The sequence below is a fragment of the Centropristis striata genome, chromosome 6 (assembly GCF_030273125.1).
Source record: "Centropristis striata isolate RG_2023a ecotype Rhode Island chromosome 6, C.striata_1.0, whole genome shotgun sequence".
Taxonomy (NCBI): domain Eukaryota; kingdom Metazoa; phylum Chordata; class Actinopteri; order Perciformes; family Serranidae; genus Centropristis; species Centropristis striata.
This window is the reverse complement of record NC_081522.1, coordinates 35,638,697-35,656,021: the sequence shown is the minus strand read 5'-3', so window position 1 is coordinate 35,656,021 and position 17,325 is coordinate 35,638,697. Positions and strand designations below refer to the sequence as shown.

At 40.2% G+C, this 17,325-nt stretch overlaps 1 protein-coding gene across 1 annotated transcript; it reads left to right on the top strand.

Moving 5' to 3' along the window:
- The first annotated feature begins 1,919 nt into the window (after positions 1-1,919).
- Positions 1,920-16,428, top strand: cav1 (caveolin 1). Its single transcript, XM_059336066.1, has 3 exons — positions 1,920-2,175; positions 3,170-3,337; positions 14,200-16,428. The coding sequence occupies exons 1-3, from the start codon at positions 2,140-2,142 to the stop codon at positions 14,539-14,541; spliced, it is 546 nt and encodes a 181-aa protein (XP_059192049.1). The 5' UTR covers positions 1,920-2,139; the 3' UTR covers positions 14,542-16,428.
- The last annotated feature ends 897 nt before the right edge of the window (positions 16,429-17,325 follow it).

Below are 17,325 nucleotides of genomic sequence, written 5' to 3'. Positions count from 1 at the left end.
AATGCAATTTTTAGGTGACAGGGTAGCAGTAAGTATACAGAAGCATAGCACCTTTATTTGAATCAGGTTTTCATTTAGTTGTTCTTCATATGTGTTCAGCGCCACACCTAATGTAAAGTAAAGAAGAGTATCTAAGTATGTTTTTGTATGTCACACCTTTGCAGTGCAGATGACACAAATGTGTCATAATAAAAGGCCAAAAAAAAAATAGATTCACTGCGTTCTTTGTCATGAATGGGGTTTCTTTATTTGAGATGACAAAACAGAAGTACACAGGCTCACAAAGAAAAATAATATAAAGGCAAACAAAAAGTGTCTTCAAATCTTTTTAGAGTCCACTGTTTCTCTGTATTGACTTCTATAAAAGAGAAATGTTTGGGCTAATATATTCTTTGGTGTGCAGGTTTTGTGTGCTGTCATTACAGTTCAGCCTCTTTGAAACAGGAAGGGTTCAATCAAAACAAACACTGTTATTGCAATGGGCAGGGTAGAGCTGATTTCCAGAGAAAAGGAGTAACACTTAGACACAAATATAGCAGGGCAGTGTCACCACGTGTTGGAAATATGCAGAATTATCATCGTGAAGGCTTCTTAGAAATCTTGGGACCACTCTATTGTCAATTAAAGTTTAAACCTTTCATTTACATCAATAGTTTACTTATGCTTCATAGATTAATCAACTTTAAGCTCTGGGGTTTAATTAATATTTCCTTTATTATATGTTCAGCATGACACTTGTGTTTGTATTTTAACCCTGATTGGTTTATTCAAGATTTATTTGCATTAACAGTTGCAGGCTTGTTGGATTTTTTAAATTTTTATGATTTTAAAAGTTGTTTTTTAAATGTTTTTAATTGTTTTAATTTATATAGTTTTGTTTTTTTTAATAAATGTTTTTTATTCTTATTTTTGTTGTGTAATAAAGTCACTACAGAAGAAGTGCACAAGAAAAGTAGAAAAACAAAAAGAACAAAAAAAAGTCTTTATGACTCGATATTTGATGGCTTATTGTGAATTGAGTAACACATAAACCACCAAATGACCTTGGCAATGGCTGATAAATGATCTGTACAGCATTATTAAAGTATTTATTAACCATTATTAAAACCATAATTTACATCTTTAGACAGCCTTATTAGAAAGTGGAACTGTAATATTTTGGCTATACCACAGGAAAAAAAAGAAATAAAATGCTCTAAACATAACAAAATACACAACCTCTGTGCACATGGCTTGTAAATCTGCATGTTCCTCTAAAGCAAAAGGAACATAACAACTAAAAAAATAAAAAAGTGAAAGTAATTGGGTAATTTCAGTGTCCCTCCCATGGGACACGCCTAAAACAAATTGCTCCTGCCAAATCCAGCCAAGTGTGGCAGTTGGTGTCACTCCAAGGTGAGCTGATACAGGAATGTAAACAAACCAGAGTGACCAGCATGGCTCTCTAACTATGTAAAGCTGAGAACAACAACTGGAGTGTCAATTCACAAAATTTGGGTTCATCAAAGCTGCAAATTTCAGTTTAAACTTTTTTTCCTGAGTGAAGCAAGTGCTGACAGATGGGGTTTTATATTTGCTGAAATAGCTAAATGCATTCTGAAAAACTCCTTTAAATGTCTTATTTAATCATTTCTCTTCTGGTTTCCAGTGTTGTTTTTTTCTTCTCTCTTCTACTGTATAACCACTCATATTGGTCTCCCTAAGGCGAAGGTATGGCAGACATCCACACCTTGCCATCCCCAATTAACGCCCACATTTCACCGAACAAAAAGGTTATTATACTCTGCCTTGATCCCCAAATAAAGTAATTCCACGCCAGTTACAACACTCCTTCAGTTTAAGAGCACGTCAGTCTCTCCTCCAGTGGGGCAGGTTCCTGGGTGGCTCTCCTGTCTCTGCTCACAGGTGACTCCCTGGCTGCGAGGACGCGGGATCCGGAGCAACACCGGAGGTTTCCCTCTCGTACTGCTGGCATTAAATTCTAGTCACGTCCAGCGAAAAAGGGCAGGAATTAGATGACCATAGAGGTCCCTGCGAGGAGCCCCAGTCCTCTCACTTCGCCTACACGCCTCCCACTCGGCTTCCTATATTGTCTTCTTGTGTGTTTCAACGCGCTGATCTGTTAAACTTAAAGACAGCATGACAGGAGGACCGAAGGACGGCGAAACAGACGAGGTACAGTATGAATCTCATGCACAGCTGGCGCTATTTTTAGTTATTAAGTATTTAGCTGGCACGGGTTTCTCTTTATCGCGGAGCTGATTATTCCCGCTCATAATGTGCACCCATGAAGGGCATTTGGATGTTTTTCTGCCATCTCCAGAGCGCTGTGTTTCACTCGTTATCTTATTTTCTGGCACCTAGTCATGAACGCTTCTCCCACACACTCTGGGGGAATGTGAAGGACCATTGAGTATACATTAGCATGTGGGTGGGAGATTTTACCTGCTGAAACGTTTATTAACAGAACAACCTATTATTGTTTTTACGCACCAACTCTAAACGCGTATATGCTCGTGCGTAAAAGCGCGAAGGAGTGTAACCGTTACTCTAGATTGCAGTCATACAGCATGCTTTACTAAGTAAAGAAGCCAAGGAGATGGTGAGTAAACATGAGAATGTGTTTAAAAGATTCACGAAGGACAGATGAGCACTTTGATGTCCAAAAGGGGTCTTTACGCACTTGGTTTTTAATTGGATGGACACGGAAACCTAAAGTGTTTTACACATTTTACTGAAACGTGTCCAAACTTTAACAACTCGCATTAAAATAAAATAAAAGTGCCAATTTGTTCAAAAACATCCAAAATATGTTATTTTGCTTATTTCAACATATTATGTTGAAATAAGCCTTTCCAGGAGAGAATTGTTAAATATTTGGATTGTGCGCTTTTACGCATTTCTTAGAAATGTCGCCATGCTCGCAGGTTCATGTTGAACCAACTGTATGTCAGGTCAGGATATTAGACTTCTGTCCGGGTGGTGAGGACCCCTTGCGGCTGGATCGAGGGGTGTGGTGCTTCACTTTCTATTCATTTAAACCCATCCCTGTTTGTGGGGCAGGCTGGTAACTCGCAGCAGCTCCAGTCTCTCTCCCTCTCAGCGCGCCGCACACTATCCCTCCTCCTCTTCACTCTCTTCTTTTTCTGCCTCCTCCGGATCCTGACAGGAGTTTCTGCATTCGCCGTTCATCCGAAAACAAGGGAACATATACAAACCAAACAACAAAGACATGGACAACGACAGTCTGAACGAGAAGACGATGGAGGATGTCCACACCAAAGAGATCGACCTGGTCAACCGGGACCCAAAGAGCATAAACGACGATGTTGTCAAGGTGAGTCAAACCTGGAGGGCTGTTAAGCTTTAGATTTGGGCTTAGACGTGCAGCTCTTGTGCGCTTTTTCCTCTATTTTCATGGCTACTAAAAGCATAACGTCACCAGAATACCTGTTGCAGAGTTTGCACTCAACGTGTGCTCAGTGGTGCTTTATGACAATCAATGTAAACTGATATAAACTTTAGGAAACTTTGCCGAAATGTAAGAGCTGTCAAACTGGTCTAATGTGCGTGTCAGAGGCGCACCGTGGCTCTTTTGCGCACTGTACTTGGCGCTGTGGACCCAGCAGTGTTCTCCCTCAGTGACTTTCCCCTATTAGGAAAAGCTTTTGCAGAGGTATTAAAGCTCATTGAGGCGATACAGTGGCGAGCCTTCCACATGTGCAAGTATCTGCGCGTCCGCACAGGCAGCGCAGTTGAAAACCTGAACATCCTCGCTCCAACAGAGGAAACATTACGAATTTCCTGTTGTTGAAAAACACATTTCCCACAGTCCTCGCTGCACACGCCTTTCTGTTGGGAAATTCTTTCCATAAGAGAGCAGCCTGGCCGCATAAATACCGAGTGTTTATTTTGTTTAGAAGGAGCTAACAGAAGGAGCGAGGCTGTAGCAGCAGCAGAGGAGGAGCGGTGCTGGTGCGCTGGAAGCCACCTGACGCGTCCTCATGTGTAGCGGGGAGCAGCAGCTGCCTGAGCCCGGCCGCGCTGCGCTCCAGCTGGGGCAGGCTTTTTACATGAGAGTGGGGTCAAACGGCTCGCTGCGTGGGACAGGAGGGGTCAGCTCTTTGAAATGCCTGAACTCTGCCTTGTTAAACAGGGGAAACACCCAAGTAGCCAAGTAGTAGCGTGGAGGGGATATCCCTCACCACTCCCCACCTCTCCTCCCTTCTGTCCTCCCATTCTCCTCCTCTCCTCTCCTCCCTCTCTCCCTTCTTCCCTACATGCCTGAAGTTGCGTCAGAGGAGCAAATGTCCATGTGTTGCCTTTTATTGGCTGCTGACTTATTGGCTTACTTGATTGGAAAGATAACTTCCTACTGTTGGATGATTCATTAATAATGCTCTTACTGTAATGACACTGATTCAAATTCAGTAAAGTTTCATTTACATGACAAACACATGGCAATATATGTACATACATTGAATAAAACTATTAGCTATAGATCACACAGTCTCCAAAATAAGTTTGAAAGCACATGTGAGATTTATCATGGGTGAAATGTGCAAACACATATGTGAAATGCTTCGATGTCTTATATTTTACATGTTAAATTTCAGCTCTTATAACTAAATTTATGACACAAATTGTCTGAAAACCACATGTTCCAATGTGCAAATTTTCTCCATGTGGCATGCTGCTGCACATGGGACTATGATGCGAAATGTGATTCACTTCAGATGAATTTACATTTTCTTTTTTTGTGAAAGAAGTGAAAGAAGGCACAGTATAAAGTGCTCCACAGTGGTGTCCCTGACCAGCAGATTAACTGTATATCCTTCTTCCAGTTCTGCCACATGAACAGTTTCACCAAAAGCGCCTGTTTTCTGCTTCTTGCAGCGCTCTCTGCTCTCTCTCCCTCCCAGCTCTCCTCCATTGTGACAGTGAGTCAGACTCTCCTTCCAGACTCAGAATAGAATGCAGCTTTATGATCGTCCCGCCCCTCTCTAATCAACTCAACAGACCGCTGGTGAAATTATCTGAAATCACATGCAAGTACACTGTAAAAATGCAGAACTGCTGTAAGGATCTATTAAAAAACCGCAAATTTTAAGTACTTTTACTGGTCTGAGGCCATTTTAGTTCGTAAAAGTATTGTAATATTATGCTACCTTATTCATCTACTCCAATCCAAGGATTTCTGGCTGCAATAACTAGTTACAGATTACGATTTTCAGATTCAATAAAACCACCCAACAGTTTGTTATATAACCAAATAGCTGCATAAAAATGCTCATTTTACAGGGACCACTCCATTCCTATAAAAGTCTTATTTTTCTTGATTCTTTATGTGATTGATACGTCTTTCTGATCTTTCTTCTACTTAAATTTTGAATGCAGGACTTTTAATAACGTATTTTTACCTTTTATCATTGTAACTCTTACTTAAGTTAAGGCTCCGAATACTTCTTCTGTCACTGCTCTTAACTATTACTACTAAATGCAGACGAAATCCCATTTAGACAGACTTAAAGGCACAATGTGCAGGATTTTCCTTTAAAAAAAAAATACAAACCAGCTTCATGCAAGAACATTTTCATATTCTTACCTTAACTTTCTTTCACTTTATAATTTTTAAAGGATTTCCATGCTCAAAATTGCTTACAAGTAGTGAAATATATAATACGTTGGCACATGACTCCTACAACAAGTCTAGGCTGCTTGTTAATGTGAAGAAATTGGTGGATCTTCAAACTCACTTGTACAAACCACTTAAGAACAAATCTGTTTGTACGAGCAGTTATTGCATGAGATCTAGTATATAGACTCATGCAAAAGTACAATAATCCTACTCAATCTAAACTCATGACCTGCTGGAAGTGTCTGTTTCTGCAGAGACCCCGCCCTCTGCCTGTAGTTTCTCTTTTCTTTTCATTTTGCCGTGTGCGGGACGTTTCTGGGCGTGGCCTGGCTGACTGTAACGTCTGTCGACTGAGTCAGAAGTTTGCAAATAGTGAATATTCTGCCAATAAATAGCGAGTCTGAAGATGGTTAAACTGGCTGGCTAATTAGAGGGCACTGAGCCGTAGAGGAGGGACTCACTTTCATCTAACAGACCCGAGACTTCGCTCTGGATTTCAGGACTAAATGCGATGAGTCTGTAGTTTTTACAGTGTGCTGTATACAGCTTCTCTGAGGTGCTTTGAGGTCAATGAAGGAGTCCTGCCAAGTGGAAGCGTGTGTTTGGTGTGCCCCAATGAAAAGCACAAGCAGGGAATCCCTTCCAGCAACCCTCATTCTGCAATCCACCGTGACCGCTCACCCCCCCACATACAGCACTCACACGTAAATGTGTGTACTGTGCATGCAAACACACATACACACACACTGCATTCTTGTAAGAAAAGAACCACACGCTGTTCTCCTGTGGCTGCTGCAGCTGGCCTCAATCACCTGGCCACATCAAACAAGTTCCATTACTGACATGCATGTGGAGTTTACCCTGCGAAGAGAGTTATTTTCCTCCGGATAACTTTTTTGGTCTTTATATAGCAGAGAGGAGGGGTCAGTGGAGACAAAAATGCCCCCACTAGAGACAATTTTTAAGAGGGAGTTGTGAGAAGTTTGATCCAAACAGTTCTGAAGGTCAGATTGAAAGGAATGAAACACTCCCTCTGGGGCTGCACAGCCTATTATTACTTAACTCTGTCATATTTTTATATGATTACCTCATTCTGGGATGTTTCTCTGATTATAGACTTTTAACTGTTATGTGAAAGTCTCATACCTCCAGTTTTGACCATGTCTGTGCTAGCTAAACAATAGCACGCCTCTCTGCGGGTAAACACATCTGCTGCTCTTTCAGACTCATTTTTTTGGATTTGCTTCTATCCAAATGTCATGCAAATTTTATACAACCATGAGCTCGTGCATCACACAAATAAGCATCCAGGAACACTCATAGATTCACTATAATTGATAAGATATTTTAGCCAGTAGTTATTACTAACCCTCTATGGAACGCATTATGATGCCAGTTAGGAAAAAAATGTTTGGAGTGTTTTTTGTCTTAAAATAGACAGCCTGAACTTTACTTTACTGCAACCAACATCAAACATCTTTGTCAAATTGTTAACCTCAAAACAAAATTACAATGAATGGTATGCTTTTGAACATTATAGTTTATACCTAAACACACACTACCAACATCTTGTGCTGCCATGCTGATTCCATATTGGTTCATTGTTTTCTCGAGGCAATAGTTGCATTTAACAAGTTTCCATTATTTAATTAGAAAATAAATTGCATGAAACCATCAAAACTGAAGGTTTACTCACCTATTAGTAGGAATATTTTTTTTCCAGATTGAAAAGGGCCAAGAAATTAAGTTTTGAGTGCTTTTTTTTGTGGCGCAAAATGGCAAAGCTGTTTCCTTTGGAAAAGTCTGCAAAAAAGGGTTTCAATATGGCCTCCTGGAGGTCATGTGACAAATTATAGCATTGCTATTGGTTCCCTATACTCTTCCCTCTTTTTAAAAGTATTGCATCACTCAAAAAGATGCATTGTAGAAATTTGACAGGCCAAAAATGGGTATGTTTCCTGAGGGCAACCGTACCATAGAGCAGGGATTCCCAACCAGGGGGGCCCGACCCACCCAGGGGGGCGCCAACGATCCACGGAGGGTCGCGAAGCCCTCTTAATTTTAAGGGGTGAAAGAAATATAATGGGTTAAATATATACATCTATGCCTATAAATTTGAAAAAAAGCCAATCTACAAGCTCACAACACATGGCAAGGCTTCATGCAAGTTTGAATGTCTGCTTTTTTCAAAAGTAATTTAGCATATAAGTGTAAATTTAACCTCTTGAAACTGAAGGTCCACACAAACTTGTTGTCCCGTGAAAGCAAAAACTACGCTGATTACAAAGATATGTGTAACATTACTTTGCGGCGAAAACTTGGCGAGCTAGCCCCCAAAGATTGGGGGGTCACCAAAGTTTACAATGATAAAAATGTGGGTCCCTCAAGAAAAAGGTTGGGAATCACTGCTATAGAGGGTTAAAAGTTAGTGTAAGGGTGTGTTATATTGGGGAAGAATTTGCAAAAATCATCACAGATAAAAAGCTCAGAACTTACATATGCCATACAAAAACTTTAAACTACCTAGGTTGCAGAAAATCTTGTTTGACTGTCATGAAATCTGTTTGCAGCTTGTGTCAGTTGGTCATAAACCGAATGTCTCCTCCTGTCAATCATCCTAATCTCTCCTGGATCAAACCAAACATCTCCTCTGACTACCAAAGCCCTCAAACACACAAAAGAGTCCATTAACATGCTCCACTCTGACCTTCTTCTCCAGCGACCCACTTTGTCTATTCAAGCGTAGTTGACAGCCTGAAGATAGAGTTCTGGAAATAGCACATGGTCTTATTTACTCAATAATACAGTCGCCTAGCCGACTGGTCACATGCTGACCCCGAGACTTCATTGTTTCATATCAAGACACAGATTGCGATCCAAAAAATCCTTAATTTGATCAAAAAAAGTTGTGGATGTCTGCATCTTTGGACAAAAATCTTCATAAATGGACATTTCTGGATGATATGTCACATTTTTGCCAAAAAACAACAAAATAAAAGCAGTTTGAAGGCTGAAGTAGCAAAAAAATCACTAATTCTGACTTTCTTCAACCTGAATGTGATTTTTTATATAGACTTAATGATGATGATTTTCCTCATGGTGTTACAAACAGAACAGTATTTAGAAAACTTAAACTGTGGAAAGAAAAAGGCAGCAAACAGCTTCACTTCATGAAGTCAGAGCTCTCCATGCTGCTGTGGTTGTTTGTGCCTCTCTGCAGAAGGCCCTCATTTAGTCTCAATCAAAGTTCTGGAAACCGGAGCAGAGTGGGTCCACTTTAAAATTTGTAGCTGTGGAAAAATTAAATGGACGGCGCGCTGGTTTTGTGGCTGCAGTCAGATTTATATTATAAGGCTGCAGTGAGCTGTGCCAGTCGGTGCTGTGAGAGCGGCTTTATGCTGCTGCATTGAGGAGAAGAATTGGACTTACGAGATGCTGTTTAAAGGCAAAAAAAAAAAAAGTTGGATGTTTGAAGAGCTCTGTTCCAAAATAAGACACCCAGGATAGGAAAACGCAGGACATTTCCTCTTACATAATGAATAATAGCATCAAGTTAAGCCCAGAAATGTGTTTTATTGGCTGTACGCTTATAATTCAACACTGCAAAATCATTTTAATCCACTTATTTATGTTCTCAAGTTGTATTTTTTTAGAACAATTGGAAAGAAGTCAAGAGTTTTAGTAAAATCAAGTTGAAATGTCTCATTCTTGTGGAGCAACCTTCATTATTATCTCTTGTTTCAAGATTCAGACGCTCATTTCTTGAAACTATGTAACAGGTTGTAATGTTCTTATTGCTCTGCCAGTAATTGTTACTTTTTGGGAAATGTGCTTAACAGCCGAGTTAGATCAGGAGTTCAATATTGCTTTCAAATCTGTGAGATATTAAGCTGGAGCCAGGAGATGGTTGGCATATAGAGTGGAAACAGGGGGAAACAGGTAGCCGGGCTCTGCCTGAGAGAAGAGAAACTGGCCTACTTGTGCCTCTAAAGCTCACTTATAATGCTTTTGTTTCATACATTAAAGTGTTAAAATGTCAAGTTTTTGTTATACGGCTGGAAATGTGCAGGACCAGGCATATTTACATTGCACATTACCTCCTGCAAATCCACAGCTTGATGCTTTTACACTGTAATTTACATTATTTTGTATATTAGCGAGTTGACCTTCCTCTACTGTTGTTATCTCTTATGTTAACGGGTCGGTTTTGACCCTTAAATGATCCATAAAATACCCTTAAAACAATTATTTATCATCCAATTTGTTTCTTACCTCTTGGTGACCTTGGTAGGCTCCCTTATACATGAAAAGATTAGTTTTAATATTTTTGTGGGCCTTTTTGACAGCATAGCCCTCGTTTTTCATTTTAAAAAATCTTAAAATGAACCTCAAGAGAATTATATAAAATAAAAGGTTGTTATGTTACCTGACTATTACTGAGGGATATTAGAACACATCTCAAATAAATGTTTTATTTTGATATTAACTATAGTAACATCTATGGTGTTACAGGTCAATTTTGACCCGTATATATTTCAATGAATATTGTTTTATAATCTTATATTCTAACTGAAACAACACAAATGTTATCATTTTCACCAGGGGATTTTATAATTGAGTGAAATTGATTTTTTATTTTATTTTGTTTAACTAAAAGGTTCCTGACAAAGTCAAAAAGCCTTGATGCAATAAGCAAAAGTTGTGTGGCGACCCGAACTCAAGAGGAAGGTTAAATAGTGAGCTTCAGATGTGTTAATTACCTTCAGACAGAGAGTCATTTTAACTTAAACTATTGAGTCAAATATCAAGATTCATTTGAGTCAACTCCATTGTCTTTGTTGTCTTGACATAAAATTATTTTGCAGCATGGACACTCAAATATTTAAGTTGAAACAACAAGTTGGTTTTACAGTGTACTTTCTATGCTACTGTAAGCTTTGTAAACTCTGCTGCATCCTGCTTAATATTTAACTCACAGTGGTATCAATGCTCTCATCAAAAGAAAGCAAGTAAGTGTACTTTCTTTAAAAGGTCTAGCTACTTCTGCTGTCTTACCCTATTTAAATAATGATAAATATCTCTATTCAAGTCATTACAAAACAGAATTTGATTCCTTTCAAAAACTAGTGAAGGTGAGCCGTAATGTGCAGTCAGCTTGTGTAAGCGGGCATCACGTCTTCCAAACAGTGGATAGAATCTCACTTAGGAATGAAACACTTGACTTTTCCATTTCACTGTCAGTGTGACACTGGATAATATCTCTGTGACTTATTGATATTACAGCCATTAGCCTCCGGTAGCCCAACTAGTCTGTTAGACGAGACACAGTTTCCAAGTAACTGTAAAATAAATATTGACTCTGCACTCAGAAGCCTGTGGAAAGGATGAGAAAGAGAAAGAGAGAAAGAGAGAGAGACATTGTGTTTATAGTGCACAGGTTGCCACTTTCCCCTCCCTTCCTTGCTCAGCGCTGGTCGGGTCACGGACACTTGCAGGGGTTGTCACATTTAAAAGCTTGAGAGATGTATTAACAGTGAGGAGAAGCACAATGTTCTTGTTCATCTTAATGGGAGGTGGAGGTGCAGGACAGATCAGCTGACAGGCAGACGGTGCAGCAACGTCTCCGTCTTTGTGTTTTCTGCTGATAAACTTTAAGTTTCTGTACGTTCTTTCCATTGTTTGACCATCTCCGGTCACACTAACTGTGCACTTTTGCTGCAGTTTATTCCACAAAAACCAGAAATGTGAAACACATCCCATCCTGTTCACCTCTGATTTTCTCCTAACAAAGACGTACCACACAGCGAGTGTTTACACGGGCAGATGTAAAAGCTTTTAGGAGCTCAAGTTAGCCTGATAATTATTTGGATATTAAGCTCTGACGTGGTGTTTTTAAACCACCAGGCAGACAAAGTCCTGACAGTGTTTTAGTGGCTACATCTGGTCCATCCGCCGCCATCATTTAACTTAAAAATAGCTGAAAATTTGACTGTTTACTTCTCCTTTTTGGTCCAAATTCAGCCTCAGAATGACATCTGTATAATGATTTAGCCATCTATCTGGTGGAGTTAAATATTTGGAGATGCTGTGGAGACAGCTCGAGCTGATGCCAGAGATAGTGTGTGTAGAAATCAGTATTTTGGGCGGAGCGGTGTGTTCGGTGGTTAGACTGTGTACCAGTCACGGTGAGAGGAGATGTGAATCTTGCCAGGAGTCCCACCCTCCGGCTCCACACACTGACATATTAACAGGGAGTGAAGCGGCTGATTTATGTGGAAATAATGAAGAAGGACTATAAAGTCTGTGTGATAGTTTAATTTGCACCATATCAGGGCTCTTGTGAAATACTGCTGGCGGTGGATGAAGGTATTTGACAAGTCATGATGAGTCTAATGTGAATGTGGTGCTAAGTATCTCCATAAACTTGCAGTAAAAGTCACTTTTTTGTGTGTGATGGTTATGAATATTTTGTTTTTTCACTTTATTGTAATATCACTTGGTGGTTTAAAGATATGAAGTTCCTGCTGCCACCCAAATATAATGGAAACTTCGTGTCTCTAAGTGAAACGTAGGCTCGGGCTAGGTGTAAAACATGTTACTTCCTGTTGCCAGCAGGGGGCGCTATGATTGTGTGTCAATATTGACATGTGGGTGTGTTCAGGGCTGGACCCTCATGAAGTGTGAGAAATTTGGGACAGATTGGACAATGTATGGTCAAGTTATACAGTCACGTGTTTTATGGCGAGACGCCATATTTTGCCGCCATGTCACGCCCACACACTGTGACGGTCAGTAAAGCTTTTAATAACGTTTGATGTCAAAGTCCTCATGATGGTACAGACCTAGTCTGAAGTTGATCAGATGAAATCTGTATGAGGAGCTTGTTAAAGTATGCGACGTGGAAATGGCGAAGAACGCTGTATTCGATCCAAGATGGCCGACTTCCTGTACGTTTTAGGGTATGGCTTCTTGAGACTTTTTGGTGCGTCCTCCCATGATACATGTATGTACCAAATGTCGTTTCTCTACAACAAACCTGTGTGAGGGGCTGAATTCTAGGGGGCGCTTTTTGAAACCAATGAAATACGTACATTTTCGACACGATTGAATTTTGTTCAGATTTTTGGTGAGTTTTGGAATATGATAGGCCTCAGAAACGTGATTTATTTGCCGTTATAATTAATGAAATGAAAGTAGAAACATTATGTTTTTGAGTTCAGGCACAGCATGGAAGTCAGGCTTGCATTGGCTGATTAGCCAACGATCAGCTGCTTTATATTGATCCACCATCAGTGACTCATTTATCAGCTGATAGACTGGGCTCCACCTTCATGCACATGTTCATTAAGTTCTGTTATGTTCATGTATTCTCCCATAAAATCCTCACTGCTGCTGCGTTTCTTTGAGACCTCCCTCACAGCTTTCTCCATCGCCGGTTTTTGGTTGTCGTAGCCAGAACAAAGAAGGAATTGGGGTATAAAGAGTGATAAAGTCCACATAGGCAGTAGGTCAGGGTTCATAGATGAGTCTAAGGACACAGGACTTTCTTCCAGGAGAGCGCTGTTCCTGCAGACATCATATCTGTATCTTTATCTCTTCAACCAACAAAATTAGCTGCCTCTGTACCAGTATTTTTGATAGAAATTTATTTCCAAATCATTTTTTTCTTGGTTTAAACAACAAAACAAACGGTCAAAATGTACACATTTGTTCTTTCCCAAATAATGTAACACATTATTACTTTATACATACCATAATTATGTACCAAAGTACTTATTTAAACCCAAAGCATGATCTTTTACTATACTTATCCACATTTTGGTGCCTAAACCTAACCAAGTAGTTCTGGTTCACAACTTCATATTTCAAAAGATATCATCCCAGCTGTTGTATGATGATGCCTGGAATAAGAGGCTGATAGTTAAATTTGTTGTGTTAATGTAATTTATTGTGTTTTTAAGTCAAATCAATCAATTTTATCAATCATCATCATTATGTTATCATTATATTTTTCCAAACAAATGTACCTTTAGAGGTACAAGAAATTGAAGAAAACAATGGTCTAATAATTTTTTCCATGACTGTATTTTAATATGGATCACAGGAAGAGTAGTTTCTTTCAAGAAATCAACTGAAAGGGATCAAAATAACCAAAGAACCAGGGTTGTCAAAAGATTCGATACTCAAAAAAGTATCGATACTAAAATGTTGTATCCGGATACGATACTCATTTTCAAAAGTATTGAGTATCTGAAGCTTGTTATCATAGTTGCAGTTTCTTTTTGCACAACTTTTTTTTATTATAAATATCTAACCTGTGGTTCTGTTAATTTTTACATTTTGCATTTTTCTTGTTAATAAAAATATTTCTATTAAATTTTGGGGTCTTTGTTTTTATCCTTGTGGTATCGAAAATGGTATCGAGTATCGAATATTTTCCTGAGTATGGGTATCGAGTTGAAAATTTTAGTATCGTGGCAACCCTACAAAGAACCTTGTAGTTTGAGATCTATCAGAAGGGTTTTTGATATTTGCTGACTCTTCCCTGCTTCCCTCTCCAGGTAGACTTTGAGGACGTGATAGCCGAGCCTGCAGGGACCTACAGCTTCGACGGCGTGTGGAAAGCCAGCTTCACCACCTTCACCGTCACCAAGTACTGGTGCTACCGGCTGCTGACGGCGCTGGTGGGAATCCCCCTGGCACTGATCTGGGGCATCTTCTTCGCCATCCTGTCCTTCCTGCACATCTGGGCGGTGGTGCCGTGCGTCAAGAGCTACCTGATCGAGATCCACTGCGTCAGCCGCGTCTACTCCATCTGCGTGCACACCTTCTGCGACCCGCTGTTCGAGGCCATGGGCAAGTGCTTCAGCAGCATCCGAATCCGCCTGAGCAAGGAGGTGTAACATCCGCAATAAAGAGGAGGAGGAGGAGGATTAACGGAAAGAGGGGAGGGAAGACGGGAGGGCTAGAGCAACACACACGGAGGGGAAAGTCAGAACAGAGAAGAAGAAGAAATTTTAAAAAAGACCTCTGGAAAATGAGAGGTGAGACTTTTCCAGAGGGGGCGTGGTCACATCGTCACCTGACTCCGCCCCTTTCCACCAGCTGTTTTTCTCTCCAGTGTTACCAAACGGGTGGGCACAGGAAATCAAAGGGTCGTTCTCCGGGGTTTCTGTCGTTGTTTTGTTTGTGTTTTAGTTTTTTTTTTTTTATTACTCCTCACTGTTAAATTTTGTCAAGCAACCAAGCAACCAAGCAACCGAGCTCCATATGTGTTTTCTGTTTATTTTTGCCACACGATGTAAATTCCTTCCATTCTTTATCATTTCTGTGGAGAGCTTATCACTTTGATTGATCCATGTGAAGAGGGGATGTCAGGGTGCATCACTGTCTTCTCTCGCGCTTATTATTAGTGTTTGTGTTTTTTTTGGAGCCGTTGGGTGGACGGGGGCAGGGTGGTCGGAAGGTCAGAGCGGAGACAAAGAGTGAACACTGCCAATTTCTATTTGACTCAGCGAAAACAAAACAATCCCACGAGCTGAACAGCACAGAAACACCCCTCCATCCCTCCCCCTGTGCCCCCCCTGACCTCCAACCCAGCCAAAACCAGCCACCGCCCCCCCAGCCCCCACCCCCCCTCCTCCGCCCGGCTTTCCAGCAGTCTGACACACTGAACCCGCCCTCGTTCCTGCATGCACCTGCGTCGCCTTCGCCAGCAAACTCGCCGTCCGCCACCGCCACGCCCGCAGAACTCATCTGCATCTCAGCTTACTCACTCACTCCGTGCATCAGCTTCTCCCTTTTACCTCCACCTCAAAACGAAAAACCTTCCAGTGCAGGTTTCATCACTATTATCCTGAGTGTGTGACGGAGAATGTTTCATTTTTTTTTTGCAAAAAAAACTATTCTTTCAGGCCCATTTTTCATCTTTCAGTGAAGCTATTTTTTAAATGCACATCACCATAATACCATAGTGAATGCTTTTTTTTTTTTCTATGAATATGAAGAACTTTGAGGGTTTAACTTCAATGCCGTTGTTTTAATATCCTGTATGTACTGTATGGGTGTCGATGCATAAAATGAGAAGCTATGGCCTCATTCCAGTGCACTAATCTATGGGAAAGTATTGTTAGTGAATAGCACTAATGAAGATCTCCTGTTTATTTCTTTTTTGCAAAGGTAGTCGAGTACTAGCAGTTACTTTTGCACACTCTGCACTTCAGATGTGCAGCCACAAGCTTGTGTGGAGATTTTTCTGAAGCGCTGTGGTACTTACACAGGTTAATGCATTGGAATTAAGATAATGTGAGATGGAATGTGTGATTTTTTTTGGATGCATTTTTATTTGTTATCTGGTCATAATTTTGCACCATCCCCTCCCTGTTTTATCGTGTTCTTGATTATGATTATTTCCAATAATTTCCCCCTGACTAGTTTGTTCTGCTGCCCTGCTTCTCGACTGTGGACACGATGATGAAAAGCATCATACTGACGCCTCCCGCCCCAGAGATGGGTGACGGGAGAGCTGGTTGGGTGGGGTTTCTGCAGTGGGGTGGGGTGGGAGGGTGGGAGGGTGGGGTAATGTTTTATTGAGACACTAAGCTCGCTTTGACTCCGTCACCTTCAGTCTACCTGCTGTCTTCTCACAGGGATGGTAATATCATAGCACCTGTTCCTTGAATCGAGTGTTTTTAAGCTCAAAGGTGATATTTTTATAAGAAAATGTTTTTTCCTTCCTTGCTTTTACTGTACAATATCACGCTGTGCACATTAAAATTTAATATAATCCAGTGTGCATTTGTGTTTTCTTATCTACAGCATGCGCTACTAATGAAAGTCAAATATTAACAGAGGATTTTTTTGTCCTTTTCTTCCTACTTGTGATGCTGAGTCATAGCAGATCTAATGATTCCCAGTAGATACACTCCAGGCCAAAAGTTTGGAAGCAACTTAAATTTTTGGTTCACAATGGCTTTTTAATAACCAGTTTGGATTTTTGGGATTTTTGGATGTGTTTACTGCATGATCAGACTTCGATTATGGAGCGTGAGGATGTAGTTGACGCGTGTCTTAAGCCGAAAAAAGTCCACATTTTCTTTCTCATGGTTTATTAAAAACCTTTCGTTTGAGCATGACAAACAATAAGCTGCAGCAATCCAAAAAAATAATAATAATTATGAGCACGGTCAAAAACTAGTGTGCTCTCCTCGTCTCCATAATCTTAATTAAAACAAAGTAAGCAATTATGACGTTACCCACGTCTCAGCCAATAAGAAGAGTGCAATTACTACTAACCAATAGGCATTCCTACAACCTCAATAAAGAACTATGAATCAGATCTGAATTATTTATCAGCTTCTCCACAATATACAAAATGGCTCTAACACCTTTATTGAATTAAACCATTTTCCTCAATTGACCTTATATACATTGATATTACCAGACCATTGCTGAATAAATGTTCACAAAAGAAAATAAGTGTTAGGGTTTAGAAGAGTCACAACTTCAGTGCAAAAGTGGAAAAAAACAAATCACAGCTTACATTGGATACAAAAATCCCAATAAATCTCAACTGTGTTCATATCTTTGACAAACTACCACAGAAATGGCTCAAAATGAAGCAGCTGAGTAAAAAAAGTACAGATTTATACATTAAGGAAAGAAGAATACACAACGTCTAAGCAATA

Excerpts from the sequence above, each read along its gene's own strand:
- cav1 (XM_059336066.1), top strand. The coding sequence starts at position 2,140 with ATGACAGGAGGACCGAAGGACGGCGAAACAGACGAG. Across the intron at positions 2,176-3,169 it reads AGGACGGCGAAACAGACGAG|GAGTTTCTGCATTCGCCGTT; the intron begins GTACAGTATGAA and ends GGATCCTGACAG. Across the intron at positions 3,338-14,199 it reads TAAACGACGATGTTGTCAAG|GTAGACTTTGAGGACGTGAT; the intron begins GTGAGTCAAACC and ends TTCCCTCTCCAG.